Here is a 22028-nt window from a genome sequence, read left to right as displayed (position 1 = left end):
GACTACTCTAGTACTGTATTCTTTTCTAGGTAACACCAGATGATTTTATTCTGTTGCGAGTGAGTATAGGAATCTGAATGTTAATGCTCTTCGTGTGATGTAACGAAATGTGTTCGAAGCTGAAATAGATCATGAGTAAATAACTTGAGAGTGCATGGATCTGAAAGCAAAAGCATAATAATAGTGTGATGGATTCGTCTATTAGACCTTGAGTGGTGAGGTGAGTTTGAGGCTGATATGATAGAGGTGCTTTACTAGCCCAGTGTTATGACTTGTAATTATTAATTTTCAGGAGGTGGGGGGGGGAGATGCAGGATGTGGTCTAAAGTATTGTATAAGTGTAAATATAGATGAGATGTCTTATCTGTTTGTCCATTGCCAGATTCTTTAATCTCATAAAGGGTGACCACAAACAAATCACCTCCATGTCGCTCTGTCCCCTGCCATTTCACTGCCCTCCCCCCAACTCCACTCATCCTTCCAACTCATCATCAGCCTCCCCCTCTCTCTCTGCCCCTCCACCTCACTCACATATGCTTTTCTCATAAGTCTCTCATTCTCCATCCTCTCCACATGCCCAAACCACCTCAATATACGAGTATTTCTCCCAACTGTTATTTTGTGATATTTTGGTAATTTGGTAGTAATAGACATAACAGAAGCTGAAATAGAGACAAAAAGCGAAGGGAATATGATATTTACTATAAAACCTATGAAACAGAGCATACTTTTATGAATTTATTTGCTGTTTTTTTCCATATCCCAGTTTTAATGACTGTGTTTGACCTAAGAGATAGTAGTGGATATTCCAAAAGAGTAGGGGAAGTACTCCGAGATGCAACAGACATTTTGAAAGAATGAAGAGATTGACTAGAAGAGCTTATGTGAGCAAGGTGGAAGGGGAGAAGGGGATGGGGAGATTGAGGATGGAGAGATGAGTCAGAGAGATATATAAACAGGGGTGGTGTGATTTAGAGGGAGGGCCCTCTGACGGTGGAGGACCGGGTGACAGTGAGGCAGTTTGTTTGTGACCAACCCTTTTGGGATTAAGGCATATCTGGGTAAAGTTGGAGAGGTCAATAGCTTTAGAGAACCATTTGTGAGGGAAAAGAATAGTACCAATCTATCATCTGTTTGTTGTTAAAGATGACTGAAAGGGGCAGGAATAAGGACCTGGAACCACCCTCTTATACCCCATATTTTTTCACTCTGTTTGTATTGGCATATAAAATTTGCAACTTTACCGCCCAGCATTTGAGTGTCAGACAGCATTGTCATCCCTGTGCCACAGGAAGGAGAGGATGTGTCTGAGGTTTGCTCATGCCTTAGATTTACCATATGTTCTCAGATATATCAGAGAATCTTGCTTTGGATCTCCCTACCTGCTTTGATCATGGGAAAATGGGTTTGGAGGATGGTGGTATTTTAATCTTTCTCTTTCTCTTTCTTCCTGCAGCGTATGGTCCTGTTATCAGTGCTGGGACCAGTAGGAGCGGCACTAGAGGTGGTGCTGATCCTGTACCTGATTGCTGCATCGCTGCTGGGGTGCTACTCCCTCCCTTTGGTGGCTCGCATCCGCCCCCGCCCACGTGACACACCCATGGTCCACGTCATTGCTAACTGTGTTGTCGTCCTCATCATGTCGTCTGCCTTGCCACTCCTTGCGCGCACACTTGGTGAGTTAATCTTTGTTTGTTACCTCTTTCTTGTAGTTTGTCAGTTATACCGATTTTGTTTTAATGTAACTGAAGGAAAGAGCTTAATTATTGGTTATTTTAGATGTAGAATTTATATTTATTGTTGAAAATGCATGGTGGCTTGTCTGTTATACTGGTGGATGGTTTGTTTTAATGTAACTGAAGGACAGAGCTTCAATATTGACTATTTTAGATGTAGATTTTATACCCATTGTTGAGAATGTATAGCTTGAGTCAGTACTTTAATGAAACCGTTCTCTTTGATTGAGAGTGATATATTCTGTACCTGAAATGCAATACTTTTTAAATCGTTTATTGATTGCTTAAATACAGGCACTGTATCTGTGTTGTCAAAATGCATTTTGTGTAAGACCATTATACAGTATACCCACGATATACCAAACCCTCTTTTAAGGAATTTCGGTTTTAATGACCACCTTGAGCTGACAGAACATTATGCCCGTTTAACGAATTTCGTTTGGTAAAAGAATGGACGCGCATGAAACACCAACTAGCGTGTCATCCCAACACACACACACACACACACACACACACAGAGTAGGCGTCAGAGAGTAAACATGTCGTATCACCTCGCTCTAAGTTGAACACTCATATACAACTGGCTATACCTAAATAGTATCTTTGTATGAGTCAAGCTCTGTACAGGGTTTACCTAAATGGTATTTAAAATATTAGAGCAAGGTTAAGCAAAGTGTTGCCCAAATAACAGAACATAACTGGTTAGTGCAGGAATGTGTTGATCAAGTCACAGGACTCACAGCTGTTTCGACTACCATACGGCACCACGTGCAAGTTAAGATGCACAAATTGTAAGTAAAAACATTTTCTGTTCTTATTATTAACATAAAAAGGACCACCATATGAAGTGAAGTGAATATGGAAGGAGCTGGGAAGAGAGAAAGGGGTAGAAAACAGGATGATTTCTACCAGGAACTAGTTGAAATGGAAACATTCAACAAATTAGTAGAAAGGGTGAACAGATTGGAAAGGGCATTTTAAAGTGAAATAGATGGCATTAAGAAACAGCTACTTATGCAGAAGGAAGAAAATGGAAAATTAATAAAGGAATTAAACAGGAAAGAGACAACAACAGATGAGGTGACGGTTGGGTAGGTTCACTTAAAAGGAAGATGACTGAAATGGCAAGTACGGTTTTTAACCATGAGACTATTATGGAGGAATTCAAAAATGATACAGAGATTGCTAAGGGCAAGCAAGTAGTCTGATAGACCAAAATAAATGATACTGAAGAGAAGCTAACCCAGGTGAATGATGTGATGCAAAGTTATAAATAGATGATGTGGAAACTACATATGCAGAAATGGTGAAAGTTAAGAAAGACTTAGAAACATGAGTCAAAGAAAAAAGCATTAGAAAAGAAGTGAAGAAAATAATGCAAAATAACCCCAAATTGGTCAAAGATTCTGCAAATATCAATAAATCTATAGTAATCACCGGCATAGAGGAGGAAGAAATAAAAAACAAAATTTCAAGAGAAAAAGGAGATGGCAAATATAATGAGCATATTGAAGGAAGTATCAGAGGAAATCAGTGACAAAGACATCAAGGAACACAAAAGGCTAGGGAGATATGAGAGAAATAAGACAAGGCCCCTAAAAGTAACCTTCCAGAGTGTGAACACAGTGGAGGCAATACTAAAAACAGCAAATAAACTCATGGAAAACGAGGAATTTAAAAAGTATGGATTAAATTATGCCTAACTCAGGAGGAATTGGGAATATTAAAAGAGAAGAGGGAGGAAGCAAAAACAAAGAACGAGGAAAGATCAGGGGAAGAAAAGAGTAAAATTTTTTACAAAGTAATTGGATTGCAGGTATGAAATTGGTGCATAACCAACAGGGAATAAAAAGAAGGAAGGTAATAGAAGTAAGCTATGGCAAGTATGTAAACAAGGTGATTAAGTTTATGTACTCAAATGTAGATGGAATGGTATCTAAATTATTGCAGATGGAAGACTATACCAAAGAAAAGGAACCACATATTATTTGAGTAAATGAAACTAAGTTAACCCCAGAGATGTCAAATGATACCATAAACATAGAGGAATACAGTATATAGAGAGGAGACAGAGATTTAAGAAAAGGAGGAGGAATTATAATCCTAACAAAGAAAAATCTACAAGTCAAAGGAATAGAACTAGATATACCTTCACAAGTAGAACTGATTGCAGTAGAGATTAACAGATGTGAAGAGAAAGTAATTGTGGCAAATCAATACATTCCACCCAAAACAAACACTTGGGAAAGAGGCAGATATGAAGACATGACAGAGAGTACAATTCAGAGTTCAAGAGCATTACTATATAGAATGGAAAAGGAATCTAAAAGAATTATATTAACTAGAGATCTCAATACAAATATAAATTAGAATACTTTAGATGTAAGAAGTCATGAAAACGTTTGGGATCAAAAGCTCCTGATCTTGTGCAGGAGTTTTTCGTAACACAGCATGTAAAAGAAAACGCAAGAAAAGGAGGACTTTTTGATGCATCAGTACTAGATCTTATATTTACTGGGCAGGAATATGATATTGACACTATAATGTATCACCGTCCATTCGGCAAAAGCTACCATGCAGTATAATTTTGCAACTTACTGATTGCATATGACATAGTTACCAGTAATGAGAGATACAAAGAGTCTGATCAACAAAAAGGGCAACTGCCATGACTTTAAGAAGTACATCTTAGAAGTAGATTGGGAAAAGGAACTAAGAGGACAAGATTTAAATGTTATATATAGAAAATTTGTAATTTTTGTTATTGGAGTCTAAAATTACATCCCTCAGCACAATGAAACAGAAATGAAAATAAAGAAATGGTTTAATACAGAATGTAAGAAATCAAAAGAAAAAAAAGATTGGCTGTGGAATAGATACAGAAGACAATAGTGAGAGCGCATATAACAACTACTCGTATAAACAGACAAGAAATGATTATACAAAAATAAGGAGGGAAGCTCAAAGACAGTTTGAGGAAGACATTATAAATAAAAGTAGTGATCAACCTAAGCTTTTTTACACCTACATCCGAAGCAAACCCAAAGTTAAAGATAAAATGCTGTCCATTACGGACAAGGGGGTCATCTATACACAAGAGAAAGATATTCGTGAAGCACTAAATAATAATTTCCAGTAAGTTTTTACAAAAGAAAATAATTTTGAGAGAGATGATATGGAACATGCATACCTACACAGACTACCAAATACAAATATTGAAAAAAGAAGTACAGGAAGAGTTAAGTCAATTAGACAAAGGAAAAGCATATTTTCCTGGTGAAATTTCAGGTTGGATGCTACATGAATGTGCAGAAGAGTTAAGAATATTCAAGGAATCCTTAGGTCAAGGTAAACTGCCTGATATTTGGAAGAAAGCAAACATTGTTCCCTTATTCAAGAAAGGGAGTAGACAGAATTCACTGAGCTACCAACCGGTATCATTGACCAGTGTTGTAAGATATGGTACTAGAGAAGCTGATAAGAAAAGTTTGGGTAAACCACCAAGAAAAACACAGTATAATAACAAAAAGGCTGTTCAGTTTTAGAAAGGGAAAATCATGTGTTACTGATTATTTTTTCGGGAGGGGGGAGCACTCACCATCCACTCACTAGATGTAATGCTGCTCTCGGATGACTGCCCTTTCATCTCTTTCTTCCTTCTTTCCTTCCTTCCTTCCTCTTACGTCCTTCTTTCCTTCTTTCTTTCCCCTTCCTTCTGTCTGTGGGTGACTCTACACTGAATGACAAGCCAAGTGGGTTCTTGTACACCAGGAAATCATATACTATGCTGGGTGGTAACCATATAACCAAATTATGATGCCTGGTGGTTTAGTGGGTAACTAAGATGCTCCAGTTGGATTGAGCCTGAGTAGGTTTATATCCAAGGGGTGGTTGGGGTTTATTGCTCATGTAATGCCACTCAGGGATGAATGAGGCTGGTCACTGTCATCTTAAATGTCAGGATCAACTTGCCTAGCCCTGGGCTCCTACGTTCCTCATGGGGGAATACAGGATTGGATGATGGATGGATGGATACAAATCTATTAAGCTACTATGATAGAGTTACAGAAACATTACAGAAAAGAGAAGGATAGATGGACAGTATCTCTTCAGATTTCAAGAAAGCATTTGATAGAGTACCACACCAAAGACTTTTATGGAAACTGTACCATCAAGAAGGTAACCAAGGCCCATTTGATGCTGGATTTTCTCAGAAAAAGGGAAGAGAGAACAGTACTAAGGGGAAATTACTCATCAGGGAGGGGAGTTATTAGCGGAGTTCTGCAGGGCTCAGTGCTGGCACCAATTATTTTTCTATCATATACAAGTGCTCGTGGCCCCTTCGGGCCATCTTGCACTTGCTCCTGCGGAGGGCTCTCGTGCCTCATGCTTGCTTTCTCGTGTTTTGTATTTGTTTCCTCGTGCTTCTTACTCGTTTCCTCACGCTTTGTGTGCGCATTGCGATCATTTCGGGTAATCCGAGTCATGTTTATGTGCTGTTCTAGTGCAACGTTGTCACTATCAGCCATCAAGGCGACATTGAAGGGCCTATGATGCTCTGTTCATGTGCTGTTCAAGTCTAACGTTGTCACTTGGATTTTTTCCAGCTAACCAATTGATCATGTTATTTGCAGCTTTGGGAATGGAACTCAAGTTGTCCGCTCACAAGTCCGAGATATTAGCCACTCGGCCACGGCAACCGACCGGGCACTGGGAGCGACGTTTTTTTATTAAAATTTGATCGCTCATGAAATATAGTAAAAGTTTTTCAGTCGTGATTGGACCAAATTTTTTCACACCAGTGAATTTTTTGCAATTTTTGTGCCAATTTTGGTGTGATTTCATTGTGTAGTTTCGGCTGCCCAAAATACACACATGCACAGACACACGGCTATTGCTATAGTATATTAGATAAATAACATAGACAGTAACATTGGAAATGGAGCTGTCTAAATATGTTTGCTGATGATGCAAAAATACAAAGGAAAACTGCCAACAGATTCTTCCAGAGAGCTACAAGAAGAATTAAGTAAACTTCATGAATACGGTAGTAAATGGCAAATGGAATTTATTGTGGACAAATGTCATGTAATTAAGTTTGGTAAAAGTGAAAAAAGGCCAGATTGGGATTATAAGTTAGGAAGTTCAACACTACACATATGAGAAACGGAGGACCTAGGAGTGATTATCAATAACAGACTATCTCCGGCTGACCACACTAGTGAGAAGGTACGTAACATGCATACACTGCTTGCTAATATGAGAATAGCATTCACATATATAAATGAAGACATGCAGAGAAAGATAATAATGTCACTCATCAGACGAACCCTGGTATGTGCATCAGTAGTTTAGAATCCTCATCTCAGAATAAGCTTGGGTACCAAGCTTAAGGGACCTAAGCTATGAAGAAAGACTAGAAAAAATTGAATCTACCAACACAACAGGGGAGAAGGAAAAAAGGAGACATGACTATGCTTTATAAATGCATCTCAGTGAAAGAGAAAATAGACATAAATGAATACATAACCTATGGGGAAGCATCAGCAAGAGGATACAACAAAAAACTACATAAAAAGAGAGGCGTTAAAGACGTAAGGAAATTCAGTTTCCCAAATAGGGCAATTGATTAGTGGAATGCACTACTGAATGAAGTGGTATGTGCCAAAAGTATTCATAAATTTAAGGATATGTGTGATAGAAATGGTTTAATACATGGGGCAGTAAGAGCTGACTCATTATTGTAAAGATACAATTAGGTAAGAACACACACACATAATCCTCCACATCCTGCAGAGTGCTGCATCAGTGTCTGGGTGAACAGCATCATAAGAGGAGCCATGAATAGAGTGTTTATTGAGAAAAAGAGCCATTCAGACCTAGTTGTATGTTATTGTGTATGATTGTACAGTCGAACAGCGCTCTGTATTTAATGATCTTTGTTCGGTAAAGCCATGACATCAGGGAGGTTAATGAACAGCATGGTGTTTGGCTTTAACAAACTTTCAGCTTTAACGACAAGGGTCTGTACCAATTAGTTCATTATATCAAGGGTGTACTGTACTGTACGAAGCAAATGACCGCAAAATAGTAATGATCTTTGTTGGGAAGTTACTGAACAGCATGGTGTTTGGCTTTAATGAACTTTCAGCTTTTAATGTCAAGGGTCTGGTACTCATTAGTTCATTATATTGAGGGTATACTGTACTGCGTGCAGTAAATGATCATAAAATATTATTGGCTGTACATAAAAAATTTAATCTCCCCATGCAGGTATCACCAATTTTGATTTGCTGGGAGACTTTGGTAAGATCAGCTGGCTAGGCAATTTCTGGATTGTGCTGGGCTACAATATTCTTTTTGCTACTGCTGCTGCATGGTGCCTCGTCAAGAAGTTCACTGCTACCATCAGACATGAAATATATATGAGGTTAGTGATTTGGATATTTAAAAATAAATCTTCGCTTATACTACCATTCTCAGAGAATTAGCAACCAAAGTTAGTAAAAGTTAGACTGTACCATTTTAGTGTTGAGGGAAAATAGTTTCCTTTAACAGAAAGCATATTTTCATGTACTTTTTTTTTTAATCGTATGGTAAATTGTACAATGATTTGCCTGTTTTCATAACATAAGGTGAGGATATATTGTAATCAGAAATGCAAGATGCATTCAGCTGTCATTTTACTGTAGCTATGGACCTTCAGCATCGTAAGCTGTAGATGGGTGTGATTTTTTTCATCCAAGTGAAATTGTATTTAGTGGTTGCTAAAATAAATTATCTAAATATTGCCCTGTCAGACAGTGAATTAAAGGAATACGGTGGGGTCGCCCAGTATGTGGGATCTCAATATGCGAAACACCTAGTATGCGAACTCAATCTTAAAAAAAATAAATAAATAAAAAATAAAAAATAAAGCATGTGAAATGTGATTCTAAAATGTGAATTGTCATCTGAAAGCAAAGAGAAAACGGTGTACCTGTTCAAAATGATAGTATCCGAAGCTAACACCTGATGCCTGATCGGTTTCCTGCCCTTTCCATCCCTCACAGCGTCTCTCGAGACTCTCAGTCTGTGTCTGCCTGCGCTGCGCATCCATATTATGGTGTTTTTAACATCATACAAGACCCACTCTTGCACACCTGTTACATCATGGCCCCACTGCTTCATTCCAAAAATAAGAGGATCACTTTGGAACTGAAAATGAAGATTATAGAGCTGAATAAGCAAGGTAAAAGGAACTCAGACATTGGACGTGAACTTAATATACGAATCAGCAGTGAGGAACATTCTCTTGAACGTGGAGCAGATTTTACAAACTGTCAAGGCTTATGGAAGCCAGCAAGTGGACGGGTGCAGTAAGGTTGTTAATCCTGCAATTATGGAAATGGAGTGCTACCTAGCACACTACGATCACAGTTCTGTTAGTTTTCATTGAGCAAAAGTCTTTCGTAAAATGATAGTCAATAATGGGGAAGTACTGTAAATGGCAAAGATGGAGTGAAGTGTCAACCATATACGTTTATTTCCACTGATTCAGTGGTTTCTAATACCATATGCAAAATATCCAGTATGCAGCGCATTTTGCCAACAATATTCTTGCATACTGGGAGACCCCACTGTATTATTTCACCTGATAACAAAGAAATATAAATTAACGGAGCTCTACATTGTATCACTACTACTAATGTATATATATACTATATAATATATGTATATATATATATATATATATATATATATGTATATATATATATATATATATATATATATATATATATATATATTTTTTTCTGTAGATTTAAGCTCCTGGCAATGACCTTGGTGAAACGTGACACCTTCAAGCTTCCAGCACAGGTCATGAGTGGCACAATGATGAACCCTGGCAATATAAAGGAGGAATAGCAGGTAAGCAAACAGGAAGAGTTCAAGAAAGTAAAAAAGTACAGTACTGTACTGTATAACTGTATTATTCTTTTGGCTGCATATTTTAAAGCATGACAAAGGACATATCCTTGGAAGATGCTGAATAGTTTGTGTGTGTGTGTGTTTGTCCATTTGTCTGCATTTTGATGTTTGATGGGTTTAGTCACTCCAGCCAGATGTGATCCACAAGGGTTCCAGGGATGGTTGGAGGTTGAGGCCTCAAATAATGGTGCTTGGAATCAAATGACAGGTAATTCTTTCCTTAAATACCTAGACAGAGTAGCCTAGCCCTGGGCTCCTACATTTGTGATTTCACAAACAGTATTGGATTGGCTGATGGATGGATGGGGAGCAAGGATGTCAAGCTGTAGTGATCAACTGCTATCTTGCTAAGAAAAAAAAAAAAAAAGGGAGAAAAGAAGCAGGTTAAGGGAAAACAGCCTTTAGATGTTTCTGCTTTAGAAATACCCAGCTTATGGGCTCCCAGGAGGTAGCACAGCATCAGAGGTGGTGGTGATAGTAGTGATGTAGTACCAACTGTTGTGGATTATAGATGATTAATATTGAATATTTATGAAATGGATTTTATGTTAATTATAGTTCATGATGACCTAATGCATGCTGAGAGTAAATACTTAATTTGCTGTTCAGTGGAGTACTGTTATGCACAGTTAATTCATTCTGCCAAACATCAATGCTGATGGAATCCATGTTATTTTGTCCATTAGGAACCTGCAGCGTGTCCTGGTCCCAGTAATTCTCACCACAAAAACTCCTTGCCATGCAAGAATTCCCTTACAGTTAATGCAGAAAACTTTTGACACTTTTTGGTGGTGAGATAAGGGTGTAGAAGCTGCAGTTAAAGAGAAAAGGCTTCTCCAGGAGTGGAGAAAGGGTGGTAGCAGAGAGGAATACTTGGCTGCAAAGCATAGGGTTAGAAGAGAGGTTTATAGGACAAATCTGAATCTGGGAGACTTTTCCTTGATAACCTAAATAGTGGGAAAGGAAGAATATGATATTTAAGGTCAAATCAAATGAAGAGGGAGAACAGGGATATCATAGGTGAGCAATGTGTGAAAAATGATGAAGGAAAGGTAGTGGTGAGCAGTGGGGATATTAAAGATGCCTGGAGAGAGCACTACAGCTGGTTGTTGAAGGAGGATTTTGACTGGGACAGGGAAGGTTTGGAGCCAACAGACAGATCCAGTGTCTGGCCCTTGGCATCTGATTGACACTGCTACTGTGAGCAGGGCAATAGACAGGATGCAGGTAGGGGAGGCAGCAGGTGTGTCTGGGTTGACAGCAGAAATGTTGAAAGCCTCAGGGGATATAGGAGTGGGGTTGGTCACTGATCCAATGTCTGGCCCGTGGCCTTTGATTGACACTGCTACTGTGAGCAGGGCAATAGGCAGGATGCATGTGAGGGAGGCAGCAGGTGTGTCTGGGTTGACTGCAGATGTGTTCAGAGCTTCAGGAGATATAGGAGTGAGGCTCACTGATTTGATAAATACGAATACATGAGGTGCTCCGAGCCAGAGGGGCGACCGTACAGTTTGCATATTTGCTTTGACAACTAATTATCAAACTGTAATATACTTTAAACATGTCAAGTTTACCACCATTTTAATCGTCTTGGCTAGCACTTTCAAGCTAAACAATAAAATGTTGTATAATTAACCATGTCGAGTTTAACAACTACAGTAATTACCGAAAATAAGCAAAGTGGACGGTCACCCCTCTGGCTCAGAGCACCTCATATATGAGTGTGTCGTCCCAGATGATTGGCTGAAGAGTATAATTGTAAATGTTTACAAGGGGAAGAGTGTTGCCCTGGAAAAACAAAATTATAGAGGCATGAAGCTTTTGGACCAGATAATGAAGGTATTTGAGAGAGTTCTTGAAGATATGATTAGAGAAAGAGTGAGATATTGATGAGATGCTGTTTGGGTTTTTTCCAGGCAAAGGGACCACTGATGCCATATTCATTGTTTGACAGGTTCAGGAAAAATATATAGGAAAGAAGAGGGAACTGTACTTTTTTATTGTTGATTTGGGGAAAGCCTTTGACAGAGTCCCTAGAGAGGTGATGAAGTTGGCAATGAGAAAGCTTGGGATCGAATAGTGGCCGGTTAGGGTGGTTATGCTCATGTATGTGGGTGCTTGCTCCCAGGTAAGAGTGAATGGAGATTTGAGTGAGGAGTTTTCTGTGAATGTTGGTTTGCATCAGGGGACAGTCTTGAACCCCTTGTTGTTTCTTATGGTACTTGAAGCCCTGTCACGTGGCTTCAGAAATTGACTCTTGTGGGAGATGTTTTATGCTGATGATTTGGTGTTGGTTCCAGAGAATGAAAGGGAGGCAGAGGATAGATTTAGGAAATGGAGAGGTGATATGGGGCACAAGGGCTTAAGAGTAAATGCAGATAAAACAAAAGTGATGGTATCTAGGGCTGGGGGCGGTACTGTCAAAGAAGAGGGGGAGTGGCCATGTGCGATTTACCACAAGGGCGTGGAAAGTGATTCCATCTTGTGCAGTATTTGTGATAAGTGGGTGCATAAAAGATGTAGTGGTAGTAGAGGTAGACTGCAAGATAACATAGATTTCACATATGCGGTGTGTCGGGGAGAGCATATGGGGATTACCAGGCATGAAAGGATTGAACTTGCTGGTGAACCTCCTGATTGTGTGGAAGAGTTTTGTTATTTCAGAGACATGTTTTGTGCTGGAGGTGGGGCTGGAGCTAGCTTTGTGGCTAGAGTGAGGAGTGGTTGGAAGAAGTTCAGGGAGCTGTTGCCTCTCCTGACATTAAGAGGGCTCTCCCTCCATGCTAAGGGATCTTTGTGTGTGAGATTTGTTAGGAGTGTAATGTTGTATGGTAGTGAGACCTGGGCAGTAAAGGAGGAGGATATTCATAGGCTGAAACATACAAAAATGGCAGTGATTAATGCGTCCGTGAGTGTGAAGCCTGGGAGGGCTAGGTTTATGATGGAAGAGTTGAGAGGTAGAATGGGACTGGAGTGTATTGACGTTGTGACGAGGAGAGGTAGATTGAGTTGGTTTGGGCACTTGGAGAGGATGGGGGATGATAATTGGGTGCAGAAAGTCAAAAGTGTTAATGTTGGGGGTAGGATAGCAAGGGTTAGACCGAAAAAGACCTGGGACGAGGTCATTAAGTGCGACCTCAGGGATAAGGAACTAAATACGGAAGCTGCTAGAGATCAAGTACCATGGAGAGCTGCCATCAGGTGACCAAGGCCGACGCATGCAGGCATGTTGGAGCCTTCAAAAATGAAACAAAACGATGTCCAACACATGCAGCTTTGCACAAATCATTTAAATTGTCTGATTATGCCTATGTGGCATGGGCCATTCAGAGTTAAATGTTGAGCAGCAAGTCCTTATTTTAGGAAAATGTGTCTCACATGACTGAATTATGAGAGTTAGCCCAAGGTCATGGTGATTTAGGCTGCTTGATCATTTCATCTGTGTACTTCGGGATGTAAATATCACTGTGGTGGTGATGATAAACACCTTGTTGATAGTCATATAAACATTGACCTCATAACTCAAAAGCACCAATCTCCACTTAAAAAAGTCCCAGTCAGCATATTTTCTACAAAGTTCAGGCTTCTTCCCTCCCTGCTTTGCTGTGAGGAATGTTTTATTCCCTACGCCAAAGCTCCTATACCTGGGATAATCATGGATAGATTGTTGATCATATTTCAAAGATAGATTACCTGGTAAATGCATTTTTTTTCTCATTAATTTGCCTGACAGTAAGAGAAGGGTCATCTTTAACTGCCTTCTGATGATTGTTGAGATTCGTCAGGGCAATAATTTATGTATGCCAGGTGGGGGAAGTGGAGCTTTGAACTTGCATTCACCTTAGTCCTTGATTTTCTTAAAGGTAGAGATTTCAGATTTTCACACCCATTTGGGCTGCTTCATTTCTTAATACAGTAATCCCTCAATTATCTGACAATAGAGCCAAAGACATAACCAGAAATGGGCATTGTCTGGATGCGGAGCAGTATCCCCTACTGTACCCATACCCAACCTATACCCAACATACTACCTATATCCGACCTATATGTACAGTACTCCTCCTAATTTTGTTAGTGTTCTGCAGTAATTTGGCTGTTTTTAGACATCAAAACACAGTGCAATATGCAGTATAATCTTAAACTAAGAAAACAATGCATTAAAAAAAATATATATGTGCAGTACCCCTCTTAAACTTGGCAGTGTTCTGCGGTCTTTTGGCTGTTTTTAGGCATCAAAACACACATTGCAAAATGCAGTATAATCCTAAACACAAAAGAAAACAATGCATAAACAACAACAACAACAAAAATGCTACCAATATGCACAACCCTACCAATATGTACAGTACCCCTCCTATTTTTGGCAACATCCTGCATTTTTTCGGCTGTTTTTACACATCAAAACACACATTGGAATGTGCAATATAATCCTAAATACAAAGAAAACAACACATAAACAACAAACAAACAAACAAAACTACCAATATGCACAGTGCCTCTCCTAATTTTGGTAGTATTCTGCGGTCTTCTGGCTGTTTTTTTTATATCAAAACACACATTGCAGTACAGTATGCAATATAATCCTAAACACTAAGAACACTGCATAAACAACAACAACAAAAAACCCTACCTATATGCACAGTACCCCTCCTAATTTTGGCAGTGTTCTGTGTTTTTTTGGCTGTTTTTAGATGTCAGAACACACATTTCATAATGTAATATAATCCTAAACACTAAGAAAACACTTGTGTATAGCCCCGGGCTCCTACGCTCACGTGGAGGCGATTTGTTTGTGGCCACCCCTTACAGGATTGAGGCATCTGGCAGTAGATAGGTAGGTAATCTAATGCAGATAATGAAAAGATAAATGTAAGGTTTTGTGTTGGAGCCGAAAATTTCAGAAAAAATTATTGTATATGTTTTTTTTGTACTTTTCCAGGAAGGGTTCTTGTTAGAGGTAACAGATTATGGATGCAAGTATCACCACAGCGAGACTTTGTTGTAACAGACCTGTTTATAATAAATTTTGAAAATAATGGTCCCCTTGACCTTACCAGTAAATTTTGTTGTATACAGAACCAAGGTCTGGTATGAGGAGCACATCCACTGACTTGCTGGACATACTGTATTTGTTAATTACCAAACCAGGCGTGGTATTTCTTTCATTATCTGTTGAAATGTGGGCTATCTCTAGTTTTGTATTGCATATTCATCTACTGTGTACCATTGAACACAGACTAACCCCATACTATATTGATGTATTGATGTTTTACAACATTTCCTACTTGGGTACGTACTTGACTATTTTTCATTTATATACCAACATCTAGGCCCAGTAAAATGCATCCCTATTGGACGTGTTATATAGTGGGCTGTCAGATATATTGTCCACGTTTTCCCCCAGTTCTTCCATTATAATGAGGCTACACTGTGTTCTGTTATTTTTCGTGATATGAACTTCAGCATTTGAATGAAAGCAACTACACCATGCTTTTACTTCTTTATTTTCCAGATCCCTACCTTGCAGCTGTACAGGGTTGACTAATCCCCCTGTAACTATTGAAGAACTGAGGTTAATATACTATGAGTTATGAGTATGAGACAGTCCAAGCTGTAAGTAGAGGACTACTACCTTTGTAGTGCTGTAGGGAGTGAAATTGCAAACCATTGAATTCAGAGGTGTATGGGTGGTAATAACTCTTGCCAGCTTCTTCCCATCCACAGTTTTATCTTATGCTCCTGGTTCTTGGAACAGTTTTGCTGGGAAATGGGGTTTGCAATTTATGACAGTACATTTTATGAACTCTTGAATATTAATGGCAGTGAGGATAGCATCTGGCCACTTGCAGAGTGGTTGAATGGACATGGGGGGGGGGGATCATTCCAGTTCAAGTTTGTATCATTGGCTGTGCCGAGTTTTGATACATTTTCTTAGTATTACAGGTGGTATTTAATTAAGCAGTTTGTTGATTTTCTCATAAGGTGGTCCATAAAGAAGTGAGATGTGTCATTTATATACTAGATGATGATTTTTTAATTTATTTCTTAGTGAGATGCAGCAGATGTTTAAGCATGCTTTTAGTATCCCATGTATAAGCTGTGGTGTCAGTACCTCAGTTTGGGTGCTGAATTAATCATCTCTACTGGAGCTATTCATGGTTTTTTGTCTTATATCATCTTTCATCATAGTTTCATTTCATAGTAAAGCATTTCTACATATGTTTCCATTTTCTTATTAAATCATTACTCAGTGCATAATTCACAGTTCCACCTGGTACACAATATCTCACTACCTCAGAGTAGCATAGTCTGTTCTGGATACAACTACAGCTAAAGACGGTGAGTGTTTATTATAGGCTAGCTATATATTTTCAGCACTAGTTACCAGTTCATGCCTTACTCTAGCTGTTTTTTACAGGGTTATTCAAGTAGCCTGGACAATACAGTATACATCATTTTTTGTAACCTGATTTAGTTATATCCTGGACAGTCGTCAGCTCAGTACAGAGACAATAAAATTATAAAGTGAGAATCGTGTGCTCGGTACAGAAATGTTCAGGGACCCATAAGCCCTTGACTGCTCATTGTCTCTTCTTAACCTTTTTTTTTTTAATGGTTCTTGAATGTTGTTATCTGTTGCAACCAAAGACTTGTAAGGAAAATGGAAATAATATAGTTCACTGATTTATAGTAATTTACTCTTATTTCATTTGCTCAAATGTTTTAAGTAAGTGCTTCTTAGTTTAGCAAGTTTAATAAGCAGCCAGTGCTTGGGGTAGTCTTGTTAATGTCTTTTGTCATACCTGTCACCACTGTCTGTAATGTCAGGTTAGTATGTAAGCTGGTCATATCTGAATTGTACCTAACCTTTAGTTCCAGGAATTTATCATAAGCCTAAGCTCTTCCCTTTGATTTTGTATTTTCATTAAGGCAGTACAGACTCAGTATAACTTGACAGATTTGACTACAGCGTATCATGTGTGTTGTGAGTGTCTTTCTGTGTAGCATTTTAAAACTTTAGTAAGCAACTTTATTAAGGAAAGTTGCAACACAAAGCAAAGCATCTCTTTCACACACTGTGCTTGGGAAGTATTTTAAAGTGGTGTGTATAACTGCATTACTGTATTCAGATTTCATATCATTTAGAAAAAACTATTGTTGACATCCACAGACATCAAAAGGTAAGCATTTATGATAGGAAAGAGCAACAGACAAAAGTATTGTCGTCATTGCAGTGTGCTGTTTAAGATCATTGTTGCTTAGAAACCAGCAGAGAGTTACTATTACAGTAGTGAATCACACTTAACTATTAAATATGAAATGGTTAGCAGCAGTGTAAGATAGAAAATACATTATCATCATTATTATCCTGTTCCCTATTCTCCCTCCCCCCCCTTTTTTAACCTACAGGTGGGATGAGGTAAGGTACAGGAAAAAGAAAGATTATAGTGGGATTGGGAGAGCTGATCAGCAGCATGCTTGGTGAAATGAACCACACATGCATTCATTCACCATTGAAGGCCCTAGAATCTTGGCTCCACCCAGTAGTTGGAGAAAGTACAGTATTCAGAAAAAAGTACTGTATACAGTAGATAGCAGATGTTGGTATGTATATTGAGAGCAAGGATCAGACCTAACAAATTAGCAATGTGAAGTGTATGTACAGTATTTTGTGTATATATATATATACATATATATATATATATATATATATATATATATACATATATATATATATATATATAAAATATAGATAGATAGATAATGCACACACACACAACACACATTTCATGACAACTTTCTGTGCTTTACCATCTGTGCCTCATTCAAGAACCTGTAGTGTACTTCACTGGCCACAGTGGTTGGACATTACTGCATTGCCAAGCTTGTAATTACATTGTACTGCTGGTGAAACTGTTGTAATGTGGAAGTTGAGACTACAGTATACCTGTTACAGATTGCTACTGAAAATGTAATGCTAGATGGTTGAGTTTTGTTGACAGTTGTACCTTACAAGGTACAGTACTGTATAAAGTTTATCATTAACCCAAACACCATGTTGAGAATGAGAACTATGCTTTTTGGGCTGTACAGTTACCATTCAAATTATCTTTTATTGTTTATATTGTTATATTGGTTTTGAAACATTCTACTTAAATGCTGACTGGCTGAGGCATCTGTAAACCATGATCATTTGCTAGAGGCATTTAGTTGGAATAACTTAAAATTTGTTACAGACGTCACTAGTACGGAGGGCTGAAGTCACAGTAATGACTGGGTTTGTGTAGTGGATATAGATCAGCCATTGCAACCATTACCCTCCTTTTTTTATGCTGTGTTTAGCCTAGTTCCCTTACATTTCATGGAATGCTCAGCTTTGTTTTGTGCCTAAGTAAGAAAGATAACTGTTTGTGTTGTGAAAAAGATGATGCTGTAATTTAGAGGTGAATTTGATCAAGTTTTTGTTGTAGCAGTCTTCATTGTCATTTACAGATTAGACTAAGCTGAACTTAAAATTAATCATAACAAATGTGCAGTAATGCATATAGTATTCATAGCATCAGTACAATGGAAAGTATAAGTAACTGTGATGAGTATGAAAGAATGTTAAATGTCATAGTTTGTAGTAGACACTACTTTTACATAATGTAACTTGAGTATTGTCAAGTAATGTGTCGGTAAAAAATAAGTGATTGTTCTTGATCTTGTATTTTTGTCATGTGATGTCAGTGTATGCATGTCTTGTCTGTTTATATAAAGTATGATACTACTGTACCCCATCATTAACATAGCTTTTCCCTGCCATTTGGTGTGTAGTTCAGTAGTATTTTACTTGATAATTTTTTAAATGTACAGTGAACTCTCACTTATCCGGCGCATTTCAGCCAACCTCCATGCCAGTTATTGCAGAACACCGGATATTGCATGATAACCCCCCCCCCCCATCGGCTCAACATTCAGCGTCAAGCCAAATAATGTGTTACCATCTGTCTCAGTTCTCTATCGTAAAAACATTCCTTTGAGTAAAAGATGAAAATTAAACATAAAGTACAATACAGTATTGATACAGTGCAGTAATACAGCATATAGTGTACTATGTACTCACCTAGTGTTGGCATCATTGGAGGGTAGAGTTGTATGTAATGCAGTACAGTACAGTGCACTTAATCCTGTATGGTCCAGTGGTAGTAATTATGTGTACTGTACATGTACTGTAATTTCAGAATCACAACAGAGCACTAGGACACAAAGCACTGAGAGGCCACAAGCTTTGCAACAACAACGAGCAAGGCATGGGAGGCCTCAGAGTAAGTCACAGCACTAGGGATTTGTCACCCTGTGGTCACAAGAGCCGAACGCATAGATACATCTTCACTGTACAAGATCCACAGGAGAGAATGAGAGAGCGACGGTAGGCTCAGTGTGCCGGGTGGACCACTTCCACAGTGCATTCTAATTGGCTGACATTTTGTGAGCATTTTGATTGACCTGCTCATTGTGGGGTTTTCTTGGGTGCCAGTTGGCTCCCATGTCTGAGCTGGATGATATGCCTCGCCACCGGATATTGCATATGACTGCTGGTTGCTTCCCATTTCGGTTCCAGATATTGCCAAATTCCACTGAATATTGCTTTAACAGAGCTGAGCAAAAAGCACCGGATATTGCGTTGAGCCACTTATTGCGACGATGGATAATTGAGAGTTTACAGCATCTGTCCCAGTCTTAGGTCCGCATGTCAGTTATTGCATGATATTACATATTGTACAGAACAGTATTCCCTTATTTTTCGCAGGGGCTAAGTTATCAAGAATACCGCAAATGGCTAAAACCATGAATGCTTTTCACGAATTAGGAATACAGCATACCCCTTATGGGTTATGGTTTTCATTCACTTTGTAGAGATAAGCATATGGAAGCCAGCATTCATCATTGTATTTACATAAAATATAAATTAACAGCATAAGACTTCAAAAGATAAGGCAAGTACAGTGTAAAGTAGCTTTGAATTTATGTTAGTACACAAAATGAAGATAAAACATATATACTGTACAGTAAGAGCATGGTACAGTAGTACTAGAGTACATACAGTAATGTTAACTTGTGGTTCAGTAGGCCCTTTATGTATCAAAATAGAAACATAGGGATACCATCCAGATGGTAATTATACATTTCTTTATATTTAAGTACAAAAAAAATATGGAGAGACAGCAGCTTAAAAATAATGAACATGGAATATCACTTAAAATGCTTAATGTAAACAAGCAGTAATACAAAAAAGTAGTAACATGACAAAGTAGACAGAGAAGGACTATGGAAGGTTTTGTGCATGTACAGTGTAGATGGTAAGCTGCTGTAGTTGCAGTGCACGACTCTGAGGTTGTCATTATCATACCCTGGCAACCTACTGTTCAAAAGTGCGTCCAGTTTTGTATTATATTATACATCAATCAGATTATTATGCACGAATATATTATACATGAACATATTATACACGAATCACTTGCATGTCATGTTATACACGAAATGGGACGCAGTCTTGAATGGTATGTTGCCAGGGTACGATACTGACAACGTCAGAGTCGTGTACCATGACTAATAGGTGCCCGTCAAGAGTTTTTATGATGGTAGTGAAACATGTGTAAGGATAAATGGACATCACAATCAATGTGGTCGTGCTACAAGGTTGTGTGATGTCCCAATGGTTGTTCAATATTTATATAGACAGAATGATGAGAAAAGTAAAAACACAAATAATGGAGAGAGGGATGGCATTGGTAATGAAAGGTGATGGATGGAATATTTCAAATTTGTTGTATGCTGATGATGTAGTACTACTTGCAAATACTGGACAAGAACTTGGTAGACTAGTGCAGAGTTTTGCTGATGTCTGTGATCATCATGCCTTGAGAGTAAATGCAGAAAAGAATAAAGGGATGGTTATTGAGAGAGAAGGTGACTACCAGTGTGATGTTACAGTGAATGGAGTGAGACTGGAATTGGTGAGAGGGTTCAAATACCTAGGTACAGTGATGGAAAAGAGAGAAAAATGTGCAAATAAGTGGAAAGTTGAGTGATACAAGGAAGGAGAGTTGCTGGTGCTATGAAGGCCTTAATAAGAAACAGAGGCTTGAGTGTTGCAGCTGCACGAGGCTTACATGAAGAAGTGTTAGTGCCAGCTTTAACATATGGATGTGAGACTATGGTTTGACATGAAAATGAAAAGTCGAGAGTGAGAGCAGTGGAGATGGGACTGCTGAGGAATGTATGTAGAGTACTTAGAGTGGACAGCATACGAAATAATGTGATTCATGAAAGATGTGGTGAGAGGAAATCTGTGGACACCAGGATCGAAGAGAGTGTACAGAGATGGTGTGGTCATGTAGAGAGAATGGATAACAATAGAGGTGAAAAAGGTATATCTGAGTGAATTTCAAAGAGGGAGGAGATGAGGTAGGCCAAGGAGAAGGTGGAAAGAAATGGTGGATGGCTGTGTGAGGAAGAGAGGTTTGGAAGTCGGTGAGGCTAGGGAACTGACAAGAGATCGAGCTGGCTGGATGAATGTTGTGAGCCGAAGTGCAAGATCAGGGATTGGGACCCCTTTCTAATGTGGCAGCGTCTGGATTGATTCTGTTGGATAAGTTTATGTGAAGCTACAGAAAATGATGAATGTTTTTGGTGTATCGGATAGAGCCAGGATTCTGGGGCTTGAATGGTGGGTGGGTGGGTGGAGGCGTGGCCAATTGGATTGGGCAGGCTTGGGCTGTCTGGACATTGCTACACCTCACCCTGCCATAGGGTGGGAAGAGGGGTCCGGATGATGATGATGATGATGATTAAGTGTACAGTACAGTCAAACCTTAATGATTGCAGTTTATTGGTCCATCAAACTACCACAAGGATAAAACCCCACAAGAATTAATAAAACATGAATGAAAATAAGTGTAATTGGTTTGGGGCCCAGAAATTTAAACTCACCTTTTTGCCTTACACTCGAATAATATCCCCTAAAAGGACTTGAGGGACATGATCAGCAATGTTGACACCAATTTTGGTGCTCTTGGTTGTGAACCAGACAACCCATCTCACTCAAATTTCTTACAAATAATTTTGTGAGCCAGCATTCTCATTAATGTACAGTATTTTGTGTGTAAATACGAAAGCTCACAGGCAGCCATTCCTAACCATCAGTTCCAGTTCTTGTGAATATGACACTTCTCATAACATTTCTGTTTCTTTTAATTAAGTGTACCTTAAATTATTATATTACCATTTAGTTTATTCTGAATAAAAAACAATTTTCATCACTAGTTCCTATTGAGGCAC

General features: G+C 38.7%; 1 protein-coding gene across 3 annotated transcripts in view; it reads left to right on the top strand.

Annotated features, from left to right (window-relative positions):
• lili (LMBR1-like protein lilipod) overlaps positions 1–14747 on the top strand; it is a 103869-nt gene extending 89122 nt beyond the window's left edge. For 2 of the 3 annotated variants that reach the window (XM_080276564.1, XM_080276562.1), the window contains 4 exons: positions 1457–1676; positions 8010–8166; positions 9536–9644; positions 14644–14747. In XM_080276564.1, coding sequence (XP_080132690.1) covers positions 1457–1676; positions 8010–8166; positions 9536–9641 — 483 coding nt within the window. In that variant the 3' untranslated portion in view covers positions 9642–9644; positions 14644–14747. Of the gene's footprint in view, positions 1–1456; positions 1677–8009; positions 8167–9535; positions 9645–10390; positions 10490–14643 lie in introns of those variants that run through there. The other variant, XM_080276563.1, reaches the window with a different exon arrangement.
• Positions 14748–22028: the final 7281 nt, after the last annotated feature.

Source organism: Coenobita brevimanus, chromosome 65 (genome assembly GCF_032717465.1).
Source record: "Coenobita brevimanus isolate Jiangsu-jjx chromosome 65, ASM3271746v2, whole genome shotgun sequence".
NCBI lineage: Eukaryota > Metazoa > Arthropoda > Malacostraca > Decapoda > Coenobitidae > Coenobita > Coenobita brevimanus.
Note: the sequence above shows the minus strand (reverse complement) of the source record. Positions and strands in the feature narration are given on the sequence as shown.